Genomic DNA, 27,955 nt, shown 5'->3' on the forward strand with positions numbered 1-27,955 from the left:
CTCTTGTGGGTTACTCCGTTAAGATTTGCCATCGGCTATTATGCAGTTTTTATTTGCTTTATTTTGCAAATAAAGCCCGAATAAATAACAATGAACCTAAATTAATACTTCTGGTTTAAAATGAAGAAAGTACTAAAGTTATTATAAAGAGAGAGAACAGCCATCATGAGGAGATCCTTTAATTAGAATGACGGCCACGATACAATTTCACAATGCAAGACGTTGATAAAATTGGCATCAACCCATAATCACAGTTCAAATTTTCACGCCACGTTCACAAATTTATCACAAAAATTTATGAAATTAAAGACAAATAGGTATATGTAGCAGAATAACTTTGGTAATTCACCCACTTCGTTTTTCCTCTTATAATTGGCCACGTTCAATTTTTGCAGAGAAAATATGCAAATTTTATGCTCTTGAAAGTTTGGAGTCAAAAAGTTGCAAGCAATTCAATTTTGAACAAAACGGGACGAAACTTTTGCTTCTCAAAATATGAAGGTCACTTGAATGAAGGCTCCTTGCGGTGCCGACGTAAACAAAGCGGCCAGCCCTGGCGTCAGGTAAAGACAATCACCGCGGGCGAGTATGTTCTGCGCTTCCTGAAGTTCCCGCAATGGCACCACCGGTCCCATGTAGGACGCGGACCGGCCCAGGAAAGTGGACGAAGTCTCGCTACCTTCCTTGCAAAACAGATCGTAGGCAGACATGTTTCCTGCGTCGACCGCGCCCGCGGATTCTCCGGAAATCCAAGTGGACTGGCGGGAAAAAAGTCAATTAATTCGGCTGACTTTGTAAAAGCAACGATCGCTCATTTCCATTAGAATTATTTTTCACTACAGAGGTGTACAAGTAAAAAGTACTAAGCGCGTAAGGGTCCCAAAATATTTCTGTATTCCATTATCAATCTAGTCATGCATCTATGCATAATGACCTTGGTGAGTATATCATAATTTAATATTAGTACTTAATATTAAATTAGGAGATGCCCACCAAGAAGGGGCAAGCAATAATTTTGAAATTTGGCCGAAATGTGAAACAGTTCATAAAATGTTTAATGCGTCAATATTAATGCCTAAAGAGACTAATGTAGGAGTAGTTAAGCTTATCTATGCACTGATAGATGCGTACATATTCTTACTAAAGATACTACGGAGAGCCGAGTTTCGAAGAGATACAAAGAAAATCAATTAAGTAAATCAAGTAATCTCACACGATGTATAACTCCTATCTTCTCGTATAGAAACTAGGTCCCTGTGACGTCACGTGGAGTGGCATCGCATGGGCGCCAATCTGGCCCTTTTCAAATGAGGATAAAAATGGACCATTGCCATTCGTCTAAACCGGTTATTTCTAAAACGAAATAATTTGTATATTATGAATACAGTAATGGTGGGTAATGAATCGCAATCAATGCCTTTCGTTTTCTTTGATGAAGGAAACTACCCTATTGGTTCAGAAAAGCCCGCCGGAGCTAATGCTTGAAATGCCGTAGATATTTTCATAGCAAACTGATATTTAGTGAAGCTTATGTGCCCTTTCTGCTTATTTGGTCTTAATAATATTTATTATTAGGTTTCATTTGCACCTGCCTCGTGTTAAACAATAAAGGAACAATTTTCATTACACCAATGCGAATACTGAAGATCCTATGGATACTTAAAATTGCAAATATTGATAGAAACAATTAATATACATCATCATATGACATGCCAGTAAAATATCGTATGGTTTGTTTATCGAGAATAATTTCCGACTGTTAGAAATACGGGACATTTATGGTAGCATTTTCATTTCGAAAAATAAATAATCAAAAAACTTTTCATTACAATTTTATCCATAAATAGAAAATACGTAAAAACATCATTTCTTGTCCATCCCCTGAAAACCCAAAGGAAGGAAAATAATATTGGACGAAAAGACTATCTATCTATTTTTTGATTTTAAGGCTTTTTAATTTCATGAATGACAATCGAAAAATTATACGAATAGAACTGAAAAAGGGAATGTTCATATTTCAAAACATTCACGAAAGATCAGGCTCTCTTGGAAATTATTATTTTCTAGATGATTAACACTACTTATAAAGCCACCAAATCCTCGTAAGCATTACATAGTTCATTACGTTACTGTGTGAGAGACACGGCCGCAATATCACAAATGAATGTCACATCCGCCGCAATATCACATACTTTTCGCGTATGCTATTACGAAAAGTTTTCGGCACCACGATATTATTCGGACCTTCAAAGGAATTAAAGAGAAGATATTGATGTGAAAAGTTGAGAGTGAGAGATTTAAAAATATTTAAAATAATAATCAAGGAAAAATACTATGTACCTATCTGCTAAAAAGTATCCATACTTGCTACAACAAATCTTCATATTGCATTCATTAAGACTTGCAAAACCAGAATTCAATGATTTAAAAAGGGGTGATATTCCCCTATAACTAAATCATTTTTGGAGAGAGATGGATCTTCCGTGAATATTTTGAACATTCCCTTTAGCTTTCAATTTCTAGCATTTTTCTCTGCCTTGAAATTGTTTTAAATCTTTTATGTGTATTTTTTAAATTTAAAATACTTAGAATCAAAACAATAGGAAGTTTATGTTCCATCCCAAAATTATTTCCTTCTTTAGAGTTTTCCCTAAATTATTGAGAAAACCATTTTGTACAGAGTAAGTATGAATAAAAATTTTGATAAAAATATGTTTTTGATATACTTGTGTAGGCTTTCGCGGTGAGGTGAGGATTCAGCGTGGAGGTTTTTGGGGTTACCACAGCGTAGATTCATCTCTGCTGACGACAGTTTCGCCGGCATTGCACCAGGCTTCTTCATTCAGGTCAATGAAGTAATTGACCTGAAGAAGCCTGCTGCAATGCCGGTGAAACTATCATCTGCAGAGATGAATCTACGCGGTAGTAACCCCGAAAACATCCACGCTGAATATGTTTTTATCCATAACTTTTCAACACGAAAACGTAAAGTGCAAATGTTCCATGTTTTTAATAAATGTTTAAGCCCTCAAAGCTGCTAAAACATTGCACAGATTTGTTTTTTCGGTCTAAGTCTTAGCTTAATTGAAATCGTAGTAAAAAAGCGATGCACAGATACCTATAAATATTTTGGTTCGAAGCCAAGAACAATCCCATCGCGTGAGGGGACGACACCTGCGCAAGACCTCGTAAAACGGGGAGCAGCCCTTCCTTTCCGTCTTCCTTCCCTTCACTAAGGCGCCCAACATGCCCCAGTTTTCACTCTCGATACTACATGCACATCCACTTCCCCGCCATCCTCCCTCCCTTCCCGCCCGAAGTAGCGAGACCACGTTCCCTTTCGCCCGCGTGCACGACACCAGCGCCACTTTCACTCTCGATTGGCCGATCCAGTTATTCCATTTCCCCCCTTCCCCCCACACACACTGCCCTCTTCCGTCGAATTCACCACCCACAGCGGGTAGCTGTAGCTGCCTTTTCCGCCATCCCACCACCCTATTGACCCACCCACGTCCGCTCGGTGAAAAAAATGACGCTTCACGGAGTGTGCATTAATGTATTACGCGTGTTAGGTTTGGTGAATAAGTGGTGTACCTAAATATGGCGGTAATAATTCAAAATCTAGGAAATAAACAAGAATTGAAAACGGCTTTGGGACAAAGATTTTGACAAAGCAGCGGCTTTATTCCATCGAATGAGATTTAAGGAAAATGTGAATAGAATTCATTGAATATAAAATACCCTTTTTTCTAAAAATAGTTTAAATTCACTAAAAGTAAAAAAAATAACTATCGAATTATCTTTAGGTAGAAGAATTTTTGCATACTAGTTATAAGCAGAACTGGCGACTTCTATGTATGTATATTAGTGCTTGTATAAAGAGATAAAGCTTAGAAGCACTGACGGGAGAGTCATACTCTTGATAAACGTATTCGTTGATTTTACATCAATATAATTAATCCTTACATACTCATGAAATGGTTTTGATTGTCTTAAGATTGTTGCTGCGATTAATAATTGTTCTCTATATTCATACACAGATATGGGATCACCGATTGCTAGGCTCACCTCGGGTAGAACATATTAGCAGAGAGATAGCCTCATTCCACTCATGAGACCAGTGGCGTAGCCGGGGGGGGGGGGGGTGGGAGGGGGTCTGGGGGGTCCGGACCCCTCCCCCCGAAATATAAAGGGACAGTTATTTTCCTTCATAAAAGAAAACAAAATATTGAAAAATCATGAATTTACAAAATATTTTGTTAACAAATGAAGATTTTTGATCACGAAAAGTGTTAAAATAGTTGATTATCCATTACTTAGTACCCTGTTTTTCAAAACATTTTCCCCCTTGTTTTGGACCCCCCCCCCCCCCCCGAACGAAATACCTGGCTACGCCACTGCATGACACCATAAGACCATTGCTGGCTCGCAAAGTCATTTAAAAATGAGGTATTGATTTTTACAGTTATTTCTCATTTTTACCCGTCAGAGCATAGAAAATATTTTGCTGAATTCTATAATTAGTCCTCTAATTATCTTAGAAAATTAAATTTACACTTGAGGGAAGTTTGAATTCACTACCACACAACAATAATCAACTATGTCTGAATAGTGCTGCCAACTTAAAAGTTTGGTTTGGAATTTGTTGGTGAAGAGCATATAAACTACTAATCCTCCACGGAAATGCTACTTGACGTCACTCCCCGCACATCTGTTAACTGCCTTTCCCTCTTTCGCACCATAATGACCCACCCACGTCCACGAGGTGAAAAAATTGACGCTCCGCTGAGTGTGTTCCTGTATTACGTTCATCACGATCGGCAGATAAGAAGTCGTGGAAATCCAGCGGAAGGAAAAAATACAGGAATTACATGTCGGATATGGCCGAGGAATAATAATTGGATGATGGTCAAACAACAGAATTAATTTGTTTTGTTATCAATAATATCAGAAACACAATCCTGTACTGAAGAATGATTGGGACTCTGTACGTAGTTATATAACGAGGAGGGTAAGCAAAAACTCCTGTTCTTAAAAATATCGTTAGTTTTTAAAATGAAGTACACATGCATTAGCATTGTTTAAGAGCTGGTTTTCCGTTTAAAGCTATGAAATCCAAACCTCATTTAAAATGCGTATCAGAATATTAAATGGAATAATTTCAATTATTATTTCACCAAAAGTAGCTCCTAGACATTAGATCATACATCCATTAAATAGGCAGCAAATCGGTGAACCATTGGAGTAGCATAGATAAAGTGGGGAGAGGCAACAAGGGACCACTCATGAAAAAATATGCGGGCATTTGCTTACATTAGGTGATTGGATCAACATCGATAACTTTTTTATTATTGAGAATAATTGCATATTTTTCCAATATTTTGCTGATAAATTACAGAGGAAATCAACTCTGCATTCTTCCGCTACAAAACTCCTTTATATTCCGATTAAGATCTTTTGCAGACACCGGCCTTTGAAATGGAATATATATTTGCATATATATTTATATAGCGTAATGTTTTTCGCTTTATCTCTCGTGGTTGCTCTTTTATGACAATTCATATTGATTTTAGTTTAGCGTGTTTAGCCATTGGTTATGGATTTTCTTCCTTAGATTGTCGTAAGAATAATGAAATCACTTCTGATGGAATGGATATGATCACAAGTACCATCAAGGATTATTATTACATCTTCAATGATTTTTGTCGACATAGTACAAATTGGAATGTACAAATCCCGTACTTTTTTACCTACTTGACATCATTGTACAATAAATGCGACAAAAAACGCGGAATTTATTTTATAAAACGGAAGTAGTGCTTTGCGGAGGTGATTTACGCTGTCATAAAGCATGTCTTACATAGATATTGGATTAATCATCTTCTACAAGTTTATGTGAATTTGTAATTCTAAGTAAAGTTCATTTTATAAAGAATGATTGAAACATACAAGTAAAATAACCACTCATCGTACTCTATATGTTTTGACAGCAGCGTAAGCTCCAGATGATAACTGTTATTTGAAGATGATGACGGCGTACTTTCTGCTAACAATAGACATTTTACTGTTAATTTTAGGCATAGAAATAAGAATATGGGTTTGAAATGTGCCAGTAAGTATCACAACTTTGTAGCTATCAACCTTATTCTACTACCACGTTACCTTTCCAAAAAAATCAGCTCAACGATACAATTTTCCTTATCCATCTTCCTGTCCTAATGATACACCTATGTCTAGATAGTGTGGATTGACGCCTGTTAGAATTTCATGATTTATCATGTCGGTGACAAATCGTTGCAAATCCATAGGAAGCAAAATTTTGGGAAAAATTCAAAGGCAATACTCAGGAATCTGAGTTATTAAAAACAAGTTGGTTGTGCGTCACAGTGAAATAATGAAAGAAAAATTCTATTTCTAAATGCAGACAGTGGCCATGGAATCCAACAGTCGATGGGCTTGTATTCACAATCAGAGAATTAAAAGTAAGTAATGATTTACCATTTACTGGAACTATTTGCATATTCAGCAGAATCATTTGAATATCAGAATTTAGATTTATGACAGGAACCATTCGTATCGCCTCGATTCGAATTCGACGTTGGATACACCAAATTTTGTTATCATGTATGTAATTGATGCTTTAAGCTGTTTATCGCCACCATTACTCGTTTTTGCAGGCTTTATGATGCATTTTGTCACTGCCGATGATTAACTCCGTGTTTAAATCTAAATGCTTATTTTGTAAGAGAACATGAAGCGGAGTCAGTATTTAGCGATCTACGCAAACCTTTAATTAACGTTACCTCTCCCGAGGCAGCTATCCGAAGACAGCGTTCCTCTTTATCCTCACTCTAATCTTAGTGACCTACACAAGAAAGGTGGGAAGTAAGACACAAGAGCGATCATATTAGTAAAATTCGTCGATTATGAAAGATGGGTAAAGGACGACAATCTTCAAATTAAGAAACCAGGAAAAAGATTCGTGATTTAGGGTGATAATTAATAAAATAATAAAATAGGAAAGATCTTTTGAGCAATAATTCCTGATACCGAAAAGGGGGCAGGATTCAGTCGTATACCCAAGTTATGTTCATGCTATCTAACACCTAAGATCAAAAACTAATAATGATTCGCCAAATATCTTTTAATATGCTTTGATATTTTATGAAGAAGGTTCTCGCTCGAGTATTCAAATAATATATTTATTTATATTTATTCCACTACTGGCAGAGAATAGGGACCTACCCTATGTACCCTTCCGTATGTCCCAATTCTGCGCTATTGGTCCTCTTAAATTGGCATTGAAATTAAATTATGGGAGTTTAATTTCGTTCAAGAACAACAATCACTCAACAATTTGTGGTAGTTCTCGATCAGATGACTTTCTAAATTCAATACAAAGGTTTTTTTGGGACTAAATAGACAATGGACAACACCACACTGCAGTGGATAAAAAAGGCTGGAGAGGGAGAAGGCAGCGCGAATTGGGGGATGGTGAAGTACGGACGCAACGGGAGGAGGATTGTAAATCGAACTAGGAAGAGAAAAAGGTTTATGAAAGAGATGAAAGGTACTACGGAGAAAAAATTGCGTCAGAGTAAGGGTCACAGGGAGATAATTCAACTAATTAGGAGATAAACGTTTTGATGAAGGGAATTAAGTTCCAGCAGTAGATGGCATTGTCAAGTACAGTAGAACCTCGTTTATCCGGACCTCAATGATCCGGTTCTCCGCTTTATCCGGATCTAAGACCTAGGCTTATATTCCATGAAAAGTACCGTGTAGTCATGACTCCTAAGACTGCAGCGGATGAACTTTTCGCCATCCAGCAATTACGCGATCTCACAGTATCTAAACGTCGTGCAAAATTTAAAAAAGTAAGATAGATGATTTCTTTGTAAGCAAAAACTAAATACATTTTTTCTATTTATATAATTTATTGTGCTGTGAGTTGTGACAATGGTCATATAATTATAAATAAATGGTAAGTTTTTCTTTTATAGCATAGCACTTTTTTTATTGATATTCCTATTGGCTCCGGCTTATCCGGATTTTAGTTTACCTGGATCATGTCCGATCCCAGTTACTCCGGATAAAGGAAGTTTTATTGTACATGCAATTTAGCTGGTAACCAACCTGCCTATGCAATTTAGCTGGTTTGCCAACTAACATTAATTTTTAATTTTCACATATTGTATTCTTAAAGCATAAAAAGCGTAAATATTAAAAAAAAAAACTTTTGAGATTGACATTTGAATGAAAGGTTCTTAAAAGTAAAAGACTTCTGTCGAGCAGTAACCATTTGTACCTTGCCACTATCTCTTACGACGCGACAGTTCAAACCATTAGGTGATGAAAGAATATGTCATCAATGGCAGAATTTCCTAAGAAAATCAGGTAAAGCTATTAAAGAAAAAAGCCTGCCTGCGAGGAATTGCTAAACTCAAATGTACTGCGATAGAAATGCAGGTAATATTTTATTTTCATAATGGAGCGTGGGTAATGGAAAGTGCTCATTAATATTTCCAACCCACATTATTGGAGCATAAACTCGGAAGTGATCGCATTTTTCCATCCACCATGGGTTATATTTAGATCAGATGGAAAGATTACATTCATATTATCCCGTTAATGGCTGAGGCTTGCCTATCAGGAAGTAAAGTCTAATTTCTCCCGCGGAGTAACTATTTGGAACACTGAAGAAACATAGGTAAAGGGTACATATAAAACGTCAAAACAGTACTAGTCATTATATATGCCACGTTAAATGATAAAAAGCATAGATTTTCAAATTAATCAGGCCTAAAATATTATCGCATGGCAGTAATTGAATATCTGGGCAGAGCTTCATAGAAAAGCGGTGGCATGAGTAAATGAATATCAAACACAACGTGAATATACTACTAAATACCAATAGCTCCTTGATAAATCGATGAGTCCATTTTTATTAAACTCAGTCAATTTTCATTCATCCAGCCAGTTGGAATCTCTCAATTCTCATTAATCATTTACAAAGACCCTCCACAATAGATTTATGTATGTTCTCAGTTAAACTTAAATTATGAACCATGGACTGTGTAATGATACTAAAACCTTCCACATGGTTTCAAATTGCCCTAGCTTAATATATTCCAACAAATTACGTTTATGATTGTTTTAAAAGTTCAACTGTATTTCAATAGGTATATTAATTAATGGGTCAACCATAAATGCGGGAAAAAATTTGTTAAACATAAATTTGAAATTCTTAGCAACATTACTACTTCTACGCTTGTCTTATTCTTGCTCCTTCTTGCCCGTCCTTTTCTATTCCAAAGAATCGCCTCTGTATGCACTTAAATTTACATATATTGATATCCTAAAACGTGAGATAAAAATAAATACTCCTTAAAAAGCAATAGAGTAGTTTCCTTAGGTAGACGACGACGATCCACAAAAATTACCGGGTTATATACCCGTGGATGGTCCAGCTGCTGGTGAGAATTTATACCACCTCTTCAGCGGCGATGATTATACGCAAAGTGCGTACGCGGGACAATAGGGTAGTTTCCTTCATCAAAGAAAACGAAAGGCATTGATTGCGATTCGTTACCCACCATAAGTGTATTCATCATACACAAATTATTTGGTTTTTGAAATACCGGTTTAGACGAATGGCAAGGGTCAAATTTTAACCTCATTTGAAAAAGGCCAGATTGGCGCCCATGCGATTCCACTCTACGTGACGTCACAGGGACCTAGTTTCTACACGAGAGGATAGGAGTTATACATCGTCTGAGGTTACCAATGCATGCGTGAGGCACAGAGCTCAGGGAAACATCTCTTAATAATCACCTATTAAAACTGGCTAAGGTCGGAAAGTTTTCTTCGTTTGATAAGGTATTAATAATCCTTATTTAAGCCAAGCGCTACCAGCCAGCAAGGTACTCAGCTACCCGCTAGCATCCTGCGTCCTATCAGCGCTCAGAGCCTCGATCAAGGTCACCTCACAAGGCGGGAGGGGGAACCAGAAATGCGTCGCACGAACTTTTTCCCATCATTCCTACTTACGCGTCGCGTTTTCGCGCGCTTGAAAATTTTCACTTTTCATTTAATCGCGAAAAATAGATATCGTCATTTAAAAATCTAAAAGCGTAAAATACGTACCTACTCAAGGAGTAATAATCTTTCGATTTAGGCAATAAAAAAATAATAGGAAACCACCCTATTACCGCCGCATTTAATTCAATAAAATTATAAACAGAGATAAAACTTGAGTACACGTATTCGTTTTATGGCCTGGTACAAAGACAATCAGTCACAGCGGTGACAAAATAAGAAAGTCCATAATGATGCCTACAAGTTACCATCCAAGAGACCCAATGCGGCGGGAACCACTATTTTACCGAAGTTAATTGGGCTCAAATCCTTATTATAATTCAGCTAAGGCAACATATTGAGAAATTTCCAAGCCTCAAAACAGCCGCAAAAACTTGATCAATCCGTTCCCAAGAAAAAAATATGCATGCAACTTCGACTGGTCAAGGTGGTTTGTGGTAATGATAGCCCTCACCTTACCAAGAATTCGTTTCACTTTTCGTCACTGCGTTATCTTTGAGGTAAAGGAGAATGTTACCAAAAACAGAGGGACTCAATTGGTTTGAATGGAACAATAGAGGTACTTCTACATAAAGAATGATTCAGCGAGAAGCATGCTCAATCTTACACTGTGGACCATGGAAATGTCCAATTGTTCACTTGAAATTGCTCTCTATTCAAGAGTTTTCAGTGATTCAGTCATTTCTCAACAATAATTTGCAGTCACATCGATGGATGCAAAAACTGTATCTGAAATGCTATAGATAATGACTTTTCAATTTCATCTCAGAGACTTCGTTCGCGCGAAAAGGAGGATTTATTGAGAAAAAAAGTGTTTCAATATGACGAAATCCTATCAAGGGCTTCGAATGTTGTGGTTCACAAAGAATAAGCAAGCATCACAACTACCCTCAATTTCTATGGTCAACCTATGATGCAACATCCATCTTACAGCAGATTTCGCTCTTGCTTCCAAAAAAAAAGTAATTTCTTTTAGCTCGATAGAGTGAGTCGCATGCGAGGAGGCCAATGTTATATAAAGTTCCCACTGAATTCCTCCCTGTAATAGATGCATTCACTACTTTTATTCCGGGATGGCAATCGAAACTAAAGGAAAGCCAAAACCAGTAAACTTTCAATAGTTTCGTTCCCGGGAGTGAAATTTTTTTAGAAACGAAACAAAATGGGGAGCTATACTCACGGTCGAAACGAAATCGGAGTCAAAACTACCTCGGGTTGAAACCTAACTAAACCTCTAGGACGAAACAGATTAAGTTTCGCACCGTAAGAGATCACGTGATTCACCTTCAAGCAGTTTAGTTTCGACCCACACACCGAGTACGAAGTATGGTTGAATGAAGTAGAGGTTCGGCTTACCGTAATTAGGTACATGGGGAACTCATATTTTTACCAAAAACAGGAGAGCGGTGAACAAAAAATTCGCCATTTGATTTTTAAGCTCGATGTTTTAACCTCTCCACACGTATGTCAAACGTAATGGGTTAACACTATTCTTCCTTACCACCCTCCACTCAACTTCTAGGATCGAAACTAAAGTATGAGTAGCGGAGTTTCGATTAATTTAGTTTCGTTCCCGGGAGTGAAGTTTTGTCCCGGGTCGAAATAAAACGCCTCGGTGATTTTAATATCGAGCGGGAACGAAACTAAACCTAGGCCTCGTATTTTCGTTTCGCTCCGGGTCGAAACGAAACATTATCGTTTCGTTTCACTTGCCATCCCTGCTTTTATGACTGCACACATTTTAGAACAACCATCATAGTTGTGTAGCATTTATTTTTAAATTGAAACTTCTCTGCCGTAAAATCAGAACTCATTCAAATGGTGAAATATTAGAAAGAATGAAAGAGAGAGAGTAGACCTTTTTGTTAAATGAGGAGGAAAGTCAAGAAGTTATGAATGCGTTGTTAATGTTAAGAATGAATGAACACAGTTACATTTCTCACAACGCACCCCTTATATTAGAGCTGTACGCTGGAAACGGTGAAACAAATATAGAACCGCAATGCCCCCACTAATTTAGCCACGAGCGAGAGACGAAGCTTTATGTTTTCCTCCCGCGCTTTGCCCCACGGCTGAGGTCATTGCCACTGCCGCGGTTTTGGAGTTAATTAGGGCAGACGAACGACGGATGAGGAAGAAAGAGCGGAGAAATCACAGTTTCCGCGATTAAAGCCGGAGTCAATGGCATGGAACGACTTGCAGTCGCGTACACGAGCAATTCCTTCTCGTTTCTTCTATTGGATAGGGAGAAAACAGGCCTCTCAATCGACCCTTGATCCCTACATTATGCACCTAATTCTGCCGCCATTTATACTTGAACATACATATTAAAAAGGAGCCGAGAAAGGGAATTGGGTTGGTTTGTTGGCTTTCCATCCCATAGGGTCGAGTTCAAATCCCAGCGGTGGCAGAGAATTTTAAGACTGCCCGATCCCTACTTGAATTATGCGTGGAGGACATTTCATGCGCAACACTCCGTTCGTCGGATGGTGTCTACGCCGGGTTTCTCTCCATCCTTCCTTACCTACCCTTCTCTCATGGCGCACATTATCTCAGCTTTCGGTCGCCTCCTCTAATTAACATACCATAAAGGCCGTGTTACACGGGGCACGAACTTGCACAATCTGACGTGTGTACGAAGGTGAAGTCAAAATTACGTCTTGTAAAGCGGTGAATTTCTAGAACACATGCGATAATGCGTGGACGTGAGATGGAAAAATAGCCCCTGCTCTAATTTCGCTCATGCATTCATGCAATTCCACGTAATTTTAGAAATTAATGCAGTTCTAACCTGCGCAATTCCGTGCCCCGTGTAAAACGGCCTTAAGAATCCATAATGAAATTTATCGAGAATTGCGGCTTACCATTCTTCATCGTCTGATATCTTGTCGTTTCACTGTTTTTCAAAAATGTTCAACCCTGGTTTTGGACCCCCGAATAAAATTCCTGGCTACCCCACTGCCTATTAACATTAAGGAGACCACTATTAGTAACAATAAATATCGGTTACCTCATTAACGAGAGGCGATCGCGCCTATCAAGAGTACCTATTAGTCAAATTCGAGAGGCAATTTCGGCCCTTCGGGTTTGCCCCTATCACTTGTACGAAGGTACTTGGTTTATAAAAAGGATCAATAATTTTGGGAACAGCCAAGATCTATGCAGGATAACTCATTTTGAATCAGTCAACCCCATTATATTACTTTGTTTTATCATGTGAAATAATGATATTTATGACGGCAATAAAATTTTATGACGATTGATTGTTTTGCGATGGATTAATATTGATTCGTAATAAGGAGCGATCAATTAGCATGTAAAATACGTCTTGTAGAGTTTTAGTAGGCCCAAGTTTTCGGTAAAGACGTTCCTGAATTTGAATCTAGGCAAACAGACGTTTTAAAGCTTTTGGTAGAGGACGCTAGAGTTATCCTAGAGACCTCCTCTTCGAAAGTGGCTCAATTCAAATAAGCGAGCCTCTTGCAAGGTTTTTGAGGTGACTCATGAGGACGTTACACTTCCCAGAAACTTATAATAATGTAGAATGGCCTGATGATGCAAATTGGAAGATGCATCCTTAATTCCGGAGTAAAAATTTATTTTTTTTACTCCTGGCTGAGCGATCATACCAGGTATGTTTTTTTTACAAATATAAAATTACGAGGCGAACTGCAAGAACCCGTACGGTAGGGTTACTGCCGATTAAACTTCTGACATTTTGGTTCCACCTTCCAATTTTACCCTAAATGGACGTAAACCTCCAGAGTTTTTCTGGTGAAAGTTTGGCGGTTAAATTTTCTTGCAGGGATTTTTTAGTCCTATTATTCTCATTCTCCCCAAAAGATATCTCATATGAGAGCTAACTGCAGTGGCGGATGCATATGGGGGGCAGAGGGAGGCGCGCCCCACCCCCCTTTTTTATGGGGCTGCCCGCATTGCCGAACATTGTAGAACCACAGTTGTAACTTACTTATTTCATAAGATGGCATTGTCTTCTAAAAGTGTACAATCGGTTCAAATAAAACTTAAGCTTCAATCTTAAGCTTTGAATGTGACTTGATTATTTTTTCATTATGATAAAAGTATAAGTAGCTCAAGATATCTTTTGTGCTCCCCCCCCTTGAGTTTGTTCTGCATCCGCCGCTGGCTATCTCTTACCAAGAAATATAACATAATGAAGTTGAAAATTGATTCTTTTCCTGAAAAAAATTTACCTCTCCCTATTGAAGTATGCTTAAAATATGCGTGTAGCGCAAAAAATCTTTTTGAAGTTATGGTCGGAGAACTGATACAGCTTTCCAATAGACGTCTCTTATGAATAAAATCGATGTACATTATTTAATCGTTCCACCCCCACACGAGAGCTTTAGCAAAGTAAAGGATTTTTTCTTTGATTTTAAGGGAAGTATTATGTCCTCGTGTCCGCCAATGATGCAAGAGGCGGAAAGTTTGCGATTCCACCGTCTCCTACCCACGAACAACCCGATACCGACGAAAATCTAAAAAAATGATCTTTTTAGTTGGACATTTCTCATAGTTGAGAAGTAATAAAATATTAAATTTTCGAAGTAAAAATAATAAAAAATAGAATTTGCGTTTCAAGTTACCTTTCGGGTGGTGGTTTCTTAATCTTAATATTTGTGTCTAATTGTAAACACACTCTAAAAATAAATCAAATTTAATTTAAATTCACTTGCTGGGTATGTTGATCGCATCAATGTGATCAGGTCAGCAATCCCTAAAACCACCAAAGAAAACTACACAAGGTAATGGTGAGCGGTTAATGAATAGTTAAAAGTCAAACGCATACCTTCCTATAAGTAAGGATCAGAATACCTAGTAGAGTAGAATACTGACGAATAACTTTTCATCGATAAACATTCAAGCAAAAGGAGATTGTATGAGGCAGCATCATAAAAGGCCGGGTTGAAGTGTGGGGTTGCGTCCCTTCCATTTTAGGGTCCGTCCGTAAGAGAATTACAATAGCGGGGACCTCGTCGACACGGCCTAAAATAATAGGAGGGCACCCTCCCTGATTCACAATCAACAATTCTATAATGCTGCATCAAGTAATTTCCTCAAGTCATTTTTAAATGATAACCCAATGCATTGCCAACGGAACTATAACATTAGGAGGGACCTGCAAGTAAAGGCTCCAAAGAATGCGGTATCCCACACCACTTGCACGTAATACACTTCCCTAGGATGCGGTACCACCAAATTATCAATAGCTAGTATTCAACTCTTTACTTATATGCAGTGGCGTAGCCAGGAATTCCGTTCGGGGAGGGGGGAAGGGAGGTCCAAAACCAAGGGGGAAATTTTTTGAAAAATAGGGTACTAAGTAATGGGTTTTAAACTAATTTTAACATTTTTCACAATCGAAAAATCTTCATTTGTAAATTCATGATTTTTCAATAATTTGTTTTCTTATACCTATTGAAGAAAATAATTGTACTTTCATATTTCGGGGGAGGGGGGTCCGCACCCCCCCGGACCCTCACCCAGGCTACGCCACTGCTTCAATTCATGTCATTCCTCACCATTTCCAGTTTGGCCATGATCTCCTGGTCGCCTTCGAGGAGACCAAACACCCACGCGGCGAGCCCGCCATCGGGCATGACGGCGTACGCGAGAACTAGCTTCCAGGCGTCCAGTTGAACCTTGTCGTCGTCGTCCTTCCAGGAGACCCGCAGGATGGCAGCACACTCGGTGTCGAGCGGCGACAGGTAGTGCATCGGCGCGAGAGGGATCGTGGCGGTGGGCGAGTCAGGCGAAAGGACGATCATGGGGACCTCTGGGTGCTCGAAGCGGAAGTGCGAGACGAGCGTGTGCACGGCGATGTGTCGACTGCACGGCTTCATGGGGCAGATGACCGGGCGGCGTGAGGCCGCGGGGTCAGAGGCCAGCAGGGAGTATGTGCTCGGGATCACCCTGGAGATATGCAAATAATGAAATTAAATAATGTTCAACGAAGGTACTGAAGAGCCGCACTACGATTAAACTATTTGGGAAGCACATTAACACTAGAAGGACGGCAGGGGTCATTTGACCCATTTTCAGAATTCAAATTTATTTTTCTCTTATTAAAATATTTTTCTAAATTTTGAAAAATTTTGACTTTGTTCATTTTGGTCTATATTTTGATAAATTAGTGAAAATTCAACAATAATGTTTTGTTTTAAATTTTTATGACGTGTTACTTATACCTAGAAGGACGGCTAGGGGTCATTTGACCCACAACTGGTTTTCGCGCTGTTTTCTTGCCCGTGGGCTCTTTTGTGCCATGCATATCATATAATCAGCAAGAGGCTAGTGTGGTAGATGATTTGCTTCATTTTGAATATGGAAGTACCCGGTTCAATGTCAGTTTCGTCCCAAGGGCTCCTATCTGTATTCGAAAACCTAGGCATAGCGACTTGTCGTGCACAATCTTTCGATATTTTTTGGGTAGCAAAGGGAAATAAAACCTTTTCAATCCACGATTTGCGTAAATTCATGTAATTATGATATTTTAATTTTGTTTTATTTATTTTTCAATGATTATTGTATTACCCACACCGGAAAATCGTCACGTATCCCAAGAATTGTTTTCCGTCGTCCAAGATTCAGAGCTCTTAGAGACATTATTTTCAATATCGACTCATCAGGTTTACGAATAACTTACATTTTTCTGGCCTGACCGCAGTGTCGCTTGACCCTTTGCCGTGTGTCCAGCATTAGTGCCACCTGACCCCGTCGGGGTTTGGGGCGGGTTGTCTGCACGTTGCGTCCTGGGGAAAAATCCTGTCTCTTTTTGAGAGAGCGGAGGAATTGGGTGGACTGTAAAATTCTACTGTAAATTTTACCCTTGGAATCCGCACGTAGGTCGGAAAAGAAGCATTATTGCAAGTTCCTGGAAGATACAAATCAGGATACGGTTGGCGGTTGAGTCCCTGCCTTTCGAACGGCAATTAGCGTTACTTCTGAAAATTTTGTCCTTTTGTATGAATTTCTAATGCCCTCCAACTCTCTATACTTCCAATGCAACTAGAGAAGATTCTACCATAATGCGCTTTCGTTTGTAGATTTTTTTGCATGCATATCAGTGGTGAGTTGAGGAAGAAAGTAAGAAGTCGAGAAATATATCAAGAGAAGAGAATCGTCGCGATTCAAATAGCTGTAGGGAATATTGAAGATCAGTCTGGAAGTGAATCGTAAACATCAGTTCAAGGACATTCTGACCAATCCATCAACATCTGCGTGTGATGGAAGCGACGAAGTCCAAGATAGTAAATCCGATGGCGACTTTGGCGTGATAGCAAATGCACAGCTCTATCCCACAAAATGCAGCTGTCCTTTTATGAGGTAAATTCCAAATAAACCAGACAAATTTGGAATCGAGTACTGGGTTTTGACAGGAGTGAAATGAAAATACAGCCTAAATGAATTTCCATATTGTGGCAAAGATGATGATTGGCCATCAAATCAAGCGTTAGGGAAATAAATAGTTACTAAAGTGACCGTAACATACAAGAAATCAGGAATAAATGTAACTTGTAACAATTATTTTACATCCATCCTGCTGGCAGGAAGTCATTAAAAAATGGTAAACTTCTCTTGCATGGACGATCTAAAAAAACATGCGTGACGCACAAATATCCATGACCCCTAAAAAAGCCATGTAATCCATTCAACGCGAGTATTCAAAAATACCTTAGGCCATACTCTTACGTAGGATCAGGCAAACTAGAACAATAATGTTCTTTCACTCAGCAGCATGATCTCAGACGACACTATTTCCGAAACGAATAAAAGAATATCAGAGATCATCCTATTTCATAATAAAAACAAAGTGGGAGTAGATATGATGGATAGTACGTATCAATTTATATGCACGTCTCCAAATCCAGCAGCCATATCTCCACGGGCACAAAAAAGAAAAAGGTGCCAAATACCATCAAATTGAATCATTGCACGAATTTCCTTTCCATTTTCCAAATTCATTTTCATGTGCAAAAGGCTGGTGTGCTAACACCCCCTGCCACACGCTTTTAAGTGGTTTGCGGGTTAGTGTATAGATTTAGATGTAGATGAATAAATCGTCCAATGAACGCATTCTGCGCAAAAAATATTTGGTGGAAACAGTGCTGAAAAAATACTGTCTGTCTGAGATTTACAACAAAGTAATAAGTTTTAAAAATTTTAATGCAAATTTTGGAAACCCAGTACGCCTTTTGTTTAAACATGTAACACAACTTTCGTATTGAGTGTATGTATTTTCATTATTTGATTTGCAATCGACTACTACATATGGTTTAATTCATGATTATTTAAAATAATTGTTATTAACTTTTGACGATGGAAATAATATTTAATACTATTAAATAGTGTTTTTAATGAACTGATTCAACAAGTAATACGATTAAACTTAATATTGGTTGAAAATTAGGCGTTCTATTCCAAAATACATTTTAGGGGTCAAATGACCCCTAGCCGTCCTTCTAGGTAGCGCGAAACTCCCGTCCTCCTAGTGTTAAAGGGAAGAGGATATTGTAGCATTGATATCAAGAAGAGAATTTTGAGAGCAAATGAGGTGTTCATGAACAAGGGCTTCAGGGAAACCAGAAAGAAAGTTCTGACTATTTTTTAGGTATCGAGCATTTCACAAGCGTGAGATCACATCTTGTAAAAAAATTACCATTCGAAATCACATAATTATCTAATTGCCTCAAAGCAGTCGCAAAAGGTGAAAAAAGGTGTATATTATAGTTTTTTCAAAATTTCAACCACATCCACGTACCTCATGAGTAGCGCTGCGCATGCGCAAGCAGGGAAATCAAGCTGAAAATATATCATGAATGAACTCCTCGTGCAAACACTAACAGTCCGATGTCAATTATCTGGGTTGATATTTGGGCTAATTGCCTCAATGGTGACGGCTGTACTGCGCAGCAATGAATAAATGAGTATCACGTATACAAATTATTTGGTTTTAGAAATACCGGTTTAGACGAATGGCAATGGTCAATTTTATCCTCATTTGAAAAAGGCCAGATTGGCGCCCATGCGATGCCACTCCACGTGACGTCACAGGGACCTAGTTTCTATACGAGTAGATAGGAGTTATACATCGTCTGAGGTTACCAATGCATGAATGAGGCTCAGAGCTCAGGGAAACATGTCTTCATAATCACCTATTAAAACTGGCTAAGGTCGGAAAGTTTTCTTCGCTTGATAAGGTCTTAATAATCCTTATATAAGCCAAGCGCTACCAGCTAGCAGGGTACTCTGCTACCTGCTAGCATCCTGCGTCGTATCAGCGCTCAAAGCCTCGCCCCAAGGTCACCTAACTTGCGGCAGCGGGAACCAGAATGACGTCACACGGGAGTTTTCCCGGCATTCATACTTACCCATCGCGTTTTCGCGCGCTTGTCAATTTTCACTTTTCATTTAATCGCGAAAAATAGATATTGTAATTTAAAAATCTAAAAGCGTAAAATACGTACCCCAGGAGTAATAATCTTTCGATTTAGGTGATAAAAAAATAATAGGAAACCACCTCATTATAGATGGGACGCTCGAATAATCAAATCACCGAATACCTAAAATAATGAGTATTTTTTACGCCATTCGAAATTCGATGACACGAAGCTATCAGTTATTCGCATTACAAATACAAAGGAGAGGTCGTCTGTGATTTCTTGAAATCCGTAGAAAATGTTTGGGTCTTTTTGGAAAAAGAACCCAAGGGATTTTCTTTCAGGGTTACAACCACCGGGGCCGGGAACCAGTAATGCAACTGAATCGCCCGCACTCCCGGGGAGGGGAGTGAAATAAGAAGGGAAAAGGGAAAGAGACGTCGCCGCGATAGGAGCCCGACGACGCCTCTGGGGTAGGGATGGGGATGGAAGGGCGGGAAGGGAAAACCCTCGCCGCAATAGAAGCGACCAGGGCCCACTACTAGCGAAACCTGGCTCAGCCATTAATGTGCCAAGGATTTTGGAAGATTTTCCTATAAATGAGAAAAAAACCCGTCGATGAAATCGTTGGATGGTTGGGTCTTACATTAAACTTTGCACATTTATTGGGTTTAATTTTCAAATAATAATTTTTTTACGAAAACTTATCAAGTATGAACTAAAATATGTAAAATGCCGATGACTCCACGAGAACAACACAAAGAAGAGTGAACGCATATGTTCAAATGCACGCTAGATGGCTATTTATTTTCGGACTCCCTGTTGCATTACGGAATTTACGTCTACATGTTCTTATTTCAAAGTAATTGCCGATTTTTAATTTAATTTAAGTTTTGCAATGAACGCGATAAAGCATTACTAATAATTTAACCTTATATATGCATGTAATAAAAAGACAAAAGAATTGCGGTGCTCCACGCGCGCACGTTTTGTATAATCGTGGGTGACAGTTGCGTCAGGATTTAGGAGTCATATTAAAGTAGATTGAGTTGCAAAGTGTTCAGCAATCTTTAGAATTTTAATTTTATTTGTGCTCAAAATTGGTGAAAAAAGTGCATGTTCAGTATTCAGTAATGAAGTATCGGATATTCGAGTGAGATACTCGGAAATCATTTAAGTATTGGCATACGATATTCAAGTTCGAGAAAAATGCTATTCGACCCATCTCTAAAAAATTCATAATGATGCAATTAAAAAATATTAATGTTTCAGTATCACGCTCCTCTAATATAGGAATGGATCAATTTCTTCTAACAATAAGAGGAATCATGTTCGCAAGCATATTTTATCACGGGTTTCATTCACTGGAACTCCATAATTTGAAATTATAATAATGAACACAGGAATTCACTGGCCGAGGCTGTTTCTCGGAAGTAATTATCGATTCATACATAGCTATACGAATATTACGCATTCTAGTAAGTTTTACCGAGTAATATATTGGCAGGAGAAAGCTAGAATACCAACGCATAGTCTCAATGAGATAGTTCACCCTTTCCACGTCTATTCCTCAGAAGGAATGCGTTAAGCTCGTGAAATCCACAGCTGAGTTGACTTAAATAATATAAATGGCATATTTCACGCTGCGTAATCAATATATGAATAGTACAGAAAACAAGAAACTATTAATGAATACTTATCGGCGTATAAATTCCTCAGCCTGGAGGCATTACTGTACTCCATTGCAAACTTGTGTGTCTAGAAAATCGACTAGTTAAAGTGAAAACAGCTAAAAAGTAATAATCTTGGAATTGCTGCTTTTTACTTAATTTTTTATAGTTAATATTCCAAGCAGAAAATTTGAGATTTCCCAATGCAATGTATTTAATGTTTCTAAACGGTACTGCAATTCTACAGATGACAGTTCCATTGAGGCACTTGCGAGTTTTGTTGCGGAAAAAAACTGCTTAATTTGCAACAATGAGTTTGAATTCCTGAATTATAATTACATAAAAAATTTAAATAAACCATACTATGTCATCGCGAAATTTCTCCGTGAAACATTTTTGAAGCATAACAATAATTTGGTTCTTTAAGCTTAATCAAAGATTCATTTCTAAATCTAAACGAACTCAACTCGAAGTTTTTTAAAACTGATTTTTAGCAATTCTATCGAGCAGCAAGCCAAATCATTCACAAGTTAGAGGATTTTACGACGACGATAGTTACTGCGGCTTTTTTCAGGAATCTCATTTTCTTCAGGAAAAAGGAAAGGAAAAAAACTTCGCGGGCACTTGCATCCGAAAAAGTTTTAAGATTCTATTTTTCCACATGCCATTTTTTATACCTTATTGGAACCACAAAATTCAATCTTCAGATTAAATTATATTTGTTCTCTTTTAACAATACGAAATTTATACTTCCCTTGGAGAACCCAGAGGTAACTGTCGCAAAGACTGGATTTTTTAAGAGTATTTTTTTTTTGCAACAAATATTCTCCACAGTTTCCAAATTTGTGAATCATTCACTACCACGCACGTCATTCTGCTCTGCTCCAAATTTACACTTAAGCAGAAATATTCTCAATTATATTTCACGACTTTTTAAAATCAGAAGACGCAAGGTTCATAGACTTCTTATTCTCGCGTTTATAGAGGCCTTTCTTGGTCACACTACTATGGAGGAGAGCGTGAAGTCTAGTTCAAAACGACTTAAATTCACGAAACCATGGATACTGATTTACAACAGCATAAACTGGCCAAATTTGACTTGGAGTGATCATTAGTTCAAAAATAGACCAGATATATATCTCTTAGAAAGATCCAGTATCAAGGAAGTCAAAAATATATATTGATAGTCGTACGAACTGATCAAAGTTCTCATAAATAACGATTCAGTGTTCACGACTGATACACAGTCAGTAACTTTATTGATGGATTATTTTACCAATAGGTCTGGGTAATAGGTATTAATTGAAGTTACTCACGTTAAGTTTTGTGAACGGGGATTGACACTTGAAATATAACAGCAGCAACCGGTCCTCAACGCTTCAGCCATGGCGTACCGGGGAATTTCGTACAATCACTCATTCTTTCACCCAAACCCATTAATCACGAACATGTATCAATTAACATTAACTGAAGGGATTGGGAAACACAACACAAAATGGATAAGAACCACGGTGAAGTGGACCACGGAAGAAGCCGAAAATCTGAGAGGCAAATGAGGATTGACTGGGACTGGCCTTATTTCTACGCACTGATTTTCGGCATCAAGAATGTATAAATATTTTACTCGGGACACTTTCTTGCAAAATCTGACGTGTGCACGAAGGCGCAGTCAAAATTTCATCGTGTAAAGCTGTGTATTGCTAAAACACATGCGAGAATTCGTGGACGTGAGATGGCAAAATAGCCAAACTTTCGTTCATGCGTTCGCGCAATTCCACGCTATTTTAGAAATTAATGCAGTTCTAACCTGCGCAATTCCGTTCCCCGTGTAAAACGGCCTTAACGGCCCTCGGCTGGGGCTCATTATGGGGTATTCGGGGGTACTCCCCCGGAAACTTTTAGGAAATTGCATCCTCGGAAATATACTTTGACGCTATTCTAGCTCTTGAAAACTAGATAAAATTTAATAAAATAAAGCAATTTCGTAGGAAAAAATACGAAAAGTGATAATTTCACAGATTTCACAGCCAGGTCAATCTTCTATTTAGTGAATTCGTTCTTTGAAACAGCAGTGAAATCTAAAAATCTCTAATAGACCCTCAAAATAGTCCTTTCAAAAAAGCTTTTCCTTCTGACAGATTTACTTTATTTATTTTTCAAATTATCTCTTTACACTGAGTGTGCTTAAAATAAAGAAACTAATGTAAACGTAGAATTTTATGAATAAATGTTCAACGAAGATGTCGTATTGCCCGCAAATTTTATGAACACCAAATATAAAAATATTTAAATTTCATGACAAACGTAGAGGGTACACAGTAAATAAAATTTGTGGGCAATACGATATCTTAGTTGATCATTAGACATGTTGTTCCACGACATCTCTCTCCGCAACAAGTTCAAATTTGACTTCTTTTGTATAATATTATAACCGAAGAAATATTTGGTTCCAGAATTCTGAATCTTTCTTTTTGTTGCACCTTTCATATACGCTGGGCGACAGACGCAAGCGTTGTGGGGGGGCATGTGCCCTAAGCCCTCGGCCATTGCCGACCAGCCGACCTGGTCAGACCGCCCCTGACGCAGACACTACGATGACAAATTTCGCTTTTTCTCAGAGTCCTGGAAACGTTCCTGCTCACACTAAGTTCTTGAGCACAGAAAATATGACTTCTTGCAAAGTTATTGCCCGTATGGGTGCAGTATTTTACGTACTAACTTGCAGCTGCTGGTGCATTTTCTTATGAACAAATAATGGGCATCATCGACAACTCGCAAGCTGGACCTCTCGATTAAGTACTTGCTCACGGAAGGCCGCCGATGACACTTTCGGATCGATCGCGTTATTTGGGGCAATTAAACCAGTTACTTTGAAACAGATCCGGATGCACTTTCCCTGATAAACAGGTCAGGTAATCCCTGTAGACTTCATTAGCGACCCATAACTATCGAACGGAGTTCACCAATCAACGAAGGTTCCAATGGCGGTCAACACATCCCTGGTTTCATTGCTACATTAGATCAAGCTCAGTGAGTTGAAGGTGAATGAGAATTTATGTAAAATAAAATATTGAATGTACAATTCAACTTGACGTGGACCTTCGAGGCAGTAGCCGGCCCTTCCCCGACTTTCCTTCCGCCAGCTCCGTCAAAGACTGGACAATATCCGTCTCCATTTTACTTTGGTGAATAGCTGGGGGAATTTAAATTCATTCAAGGAGTACGACATATTCCAAACTTGCCAACGAATGTCGTACAGGTATTGCATATACAAATGTGTAAGCCGCCCACTTGCAAAAACCACCAATATGAAAAGAAGGCTTTTCCAGTAGCAAAATAGTTACATCCGTGAACCGTGTGACGCCATGGCAATTAACTGAGGCAGATAACGGTGTGACAGTCTTGAAGGTTCGAGCGTTTGATTTTTGGGTCCAATTGCTAAATATAGATAAATGGATTGTTATTTCTTCTTACCGAACCGTAAAAAATGAAATATCGATTCTCCTTAACAAGGGGAAGCCATGAAATTTTGCATCTCGTCATCTAGCCAAGGGATTCGAAACTCTCTTTAGCCATGTTCTAAAGGGTGACAGACTTCCACTCCTAATGATCGTCGGCCAAGATGATTCCGCCACCGAGCCAGGCCGTGCCAAGTAGTAGGACTAGGGGTACCAAAATTCTTGGAAGATTTTATGTACCTATACCCGAAAATTCCGAAGGCATCTTCAAGTCAGAAGTGAACTTCAAACGTGCATTTTCTAGTGGGATTTTCGGCGAAACTGTCGCCATCATACATAAAACAACGCGGCGGAATCCCGAAAAATATAATAGCATCAACTACCAACATCGGAAGCCTTCGCATAGATTTTAAGCGTGCCCCCTCCAACTGAACCCCCTGAAATGTAACTATAATCTACATCTACATAATACCCCGCAAGCTGCCTAAAAGGCGTGTGGCAGGGAGTATTGGGACACCAGCCGTTTACACATAAAACTGAGTTTTTTTTTACGAAGTGAGGACTAGCATTTATTTAAGTCCCTTATGGTTTTGGGGAAAAACGAATTCCCACATCTATCTGTTTGGCAAAACATCTCTCTTAATTTATCGCTTCTACCGGACCTCGAAATACAGTGGGGCTCCAATATTATGTTCTCCGTGTCGTTCTTAAAGATATCCATTCTCAATTGTTCAGGCAATATAAGCCTAGCGCGCAGCCTCCAAGTCTCCAGCACTATATTGGGTAGTTGCCCTCACCTCAGCTCATTGTGTCCGTCCGTTTCGTCTTCCTCCTCGTCCTCAGGTTCCTCAAGGAAGTCGTTGCCCATTTCATCGGGGTCCTCCACTTCTTCGCTGGCGTGCGAAGCGTATCTCTCGATGTCGTCTCCTCCGGAATTGGACGACAGTGGCGCCGCCACCGGCGGAGGGCCCTCACTGACGCCCGTCACCAGTTGCTGTCGGACTTCGCTGCACGACTGGCAGTGGCAGTGGTCCGCGTACGGTTTGATGGGCTCTCCTCCAGCTGCAGCTGGTCGAATGGCACGCATGGCTTGCGGCTTGTATCCGCCGCGATTCCTAGAAGTAGATTATTTCCGTCGTGAACCTAACTCTGTATTAGAACGAATGCACCATATCGAAGGCTACGTTCTATGAACACGCATCTCAAACATAGTAACTTTTCAGGAGAGCGAAAAAACAATTATTTTTTTAATTGCATATAATTTTAATTGAAACCCGTCAGCGCCCAAAGTTTTTTTTTTAAATTCACACATATTTCACTTTTAAAAAATATGATACATATGAACTTGATACAAAGAACACAATTCAAACTGACTGAATAATAGAGGAAACCTTCTACTAAGTATGTGCACCGAAATGTACGCTAAAATTCACATATTAAATGCATTGCCGGAGTATTGGCTCAGCACTGCACTGGAACCCGTGGGCTTTGACGGGTTAAAATCCAACAATGTATAAGACTGAAAAAGAAGCATAAATTTCCAAACATAGAGTTGTTTTTTGCTTGAATTATATTTCATATTATGAATATAAGCATGTTTAACTCTGAACGGCCAAATTTTGAGATACGTGTTGTTAGAACTTAGTCATCGATATACGCTATACACTCCGGTGAATTCGCGGTGGGCCTGACACCGTGGGATGTGAGCATTCAATTTTATCTCTGAAGGCCCTGGGGTGTCTTATCTCTGGGGTGCGGTTATCACAGCCTGGGGTACGATTGACCGTGGAAAACGCTACCCATGAAGGCTACCAAGGTCCAGCCAAATGGTTTTTCCTATGCGGAATTCCCTCAACTCTCTAAATGAGGGCTTAGCCAGTGATACAGCGCTCGATCATAATTGAAGAAAAATTGGAAAGCGAAAAATTAAATTTGACCAACTTTTGAAACTTTTCGGAGCTTCCAAATAATTGTTTTAGGCATTATACATGCATGCATAGAAAATATTTGCATATATTTACATTCACTCCAGAAGAGAAGGTATCAGATAATTGTATTATAATTTTCCTGCGTGCCAAGACCACCTACTTATATAGAAAAGATATTCATGACCACAACAAATGGAGATCGGGTTGGTGTGGTGGCTAGAGTGTTGGCTTCCCACCCGGTGGTCTCGGGTTCAAGTCCCGGCAGTGGCAGAGAACTTTCAGAGACTGCCCGATCCATGCTTGAATGTTGTTTGGAGGACATTTCAAGCGCAACACTCCGTCCGTCGGATGGGACGTTAAGCCGTGGTCCCCTTGGCGCCTTTCGTTAAGAGCAGGCTAACGCCGACGCCGGGTTTCTCTCCGCCCTTCCTTCCACATCCTTCCCTCATGGCGCAAATGACCTCAGCTGTCGGTCACCTCCTCCAAATACCATACCATACCATACCATCACAACAAATTTGTCTGTACTTTCGGGCAACGTCGTGATAAGAAAAATTTCCAGGGCTCTTTTAAAGGTGCACATGAAACCAACTCTTCTAAATATTTCTGGAGGGATATTATGCGACCCATTACCACCTGCGGTAGCTCGCAATGGCCTCGCTTGCGGTAACAGGTTGAAAACTATTCGGGCGATGTAAATATAATTTAAGAAGAATATACGGTAAAAATAATCAAATGAGCAATTTTAAATTCATAAACACCAACACATAGTTCCCATGTAGAACTCTGAAAATGTGCGCAAACTTCAATCAATGATTTGTACCTGAAGACGGACATAGAAAAAAAATCTACAAAAGACAAATAATACGTTAGATTCGTCAGTAATAGCTGGCGCAGGCATTTACTATAAAATATCAGACAAAAAATGAGAAAATGTAGATTCACAACCATCGAACATGTTAAATTGCAATTTTTTTACGTTTCTATTTCAGTAAAAGCCTCCGTAAATGACAAAGTAAAAATAAACTTGAGGTATACACATAATAGGTTGAATAAATAATTGATTAACAATCCGTGCTATGCATATAAAATTTTACATTATCAGTGTCCAATATTCATCGTTAAGTTTTCATTACACAAAAAATGGTGTCATTATTGATATATTATGCATGCCCGTGAAAAAAAAAAACAAATCAAAACTAACCTTAAGCATTCCATCCCGAGATATATCACAGCAATAACACAGCAGCGTAATAGCAGAAGAGCATAACTTCTGAGGTTGTCGAGTAAATAGAGAATTTCCAACATGCAATGAAGTAGTCTTTTATCGGAAGAGGGCCTGATATCTTCTAGCGGGAAATGAAATCAAAATTGGCGTTCATTTCAACACGTTGAGTATT

General features: G+C 38.9%; 1 protein-coding gene across 1 annotated transcript; it reads right to left on the bottom strand.

Moving 5' to 3' along the window:
- Window positions 1–163: 163 nt before the first annotated feature.
- Window positions 164–27,955, bottom strand: LOC124160288. The gene is made up of 4 exons (XM_046536117.1): window positions 27,760–27,955; window positions 25,425–25,742; window positions 15,642–16,032; window positions 164–758 (listed from the first exon to the last, which is right to left on the bottom strand). The coding sequence occupies exons 1-4, from the start codon at window positions 27,861–27,863 to the stop codon at window positions 489–491; spliced, it is 1,083 nt and encodes a 360-aa protein (XP_046392073.1). The 5' UTR covers window positions 27,864–27,955; the 3' UTR covers window positions 164–488.

Source organism: Ischnura elegans, chromosome 6, assembly GCF_921293095.1.
Source record: "Ischnura elegans chromosome 6, ioIscEleg1.1, whole genome shotgun sequence".
Taxonomy (NCBI): domain Eukaryota; kingdom Metazoa; phylum Arthropoda; class Insecta; order Odonata; family Coenagrionidae; genus Ischnura; species Ischnura elegans.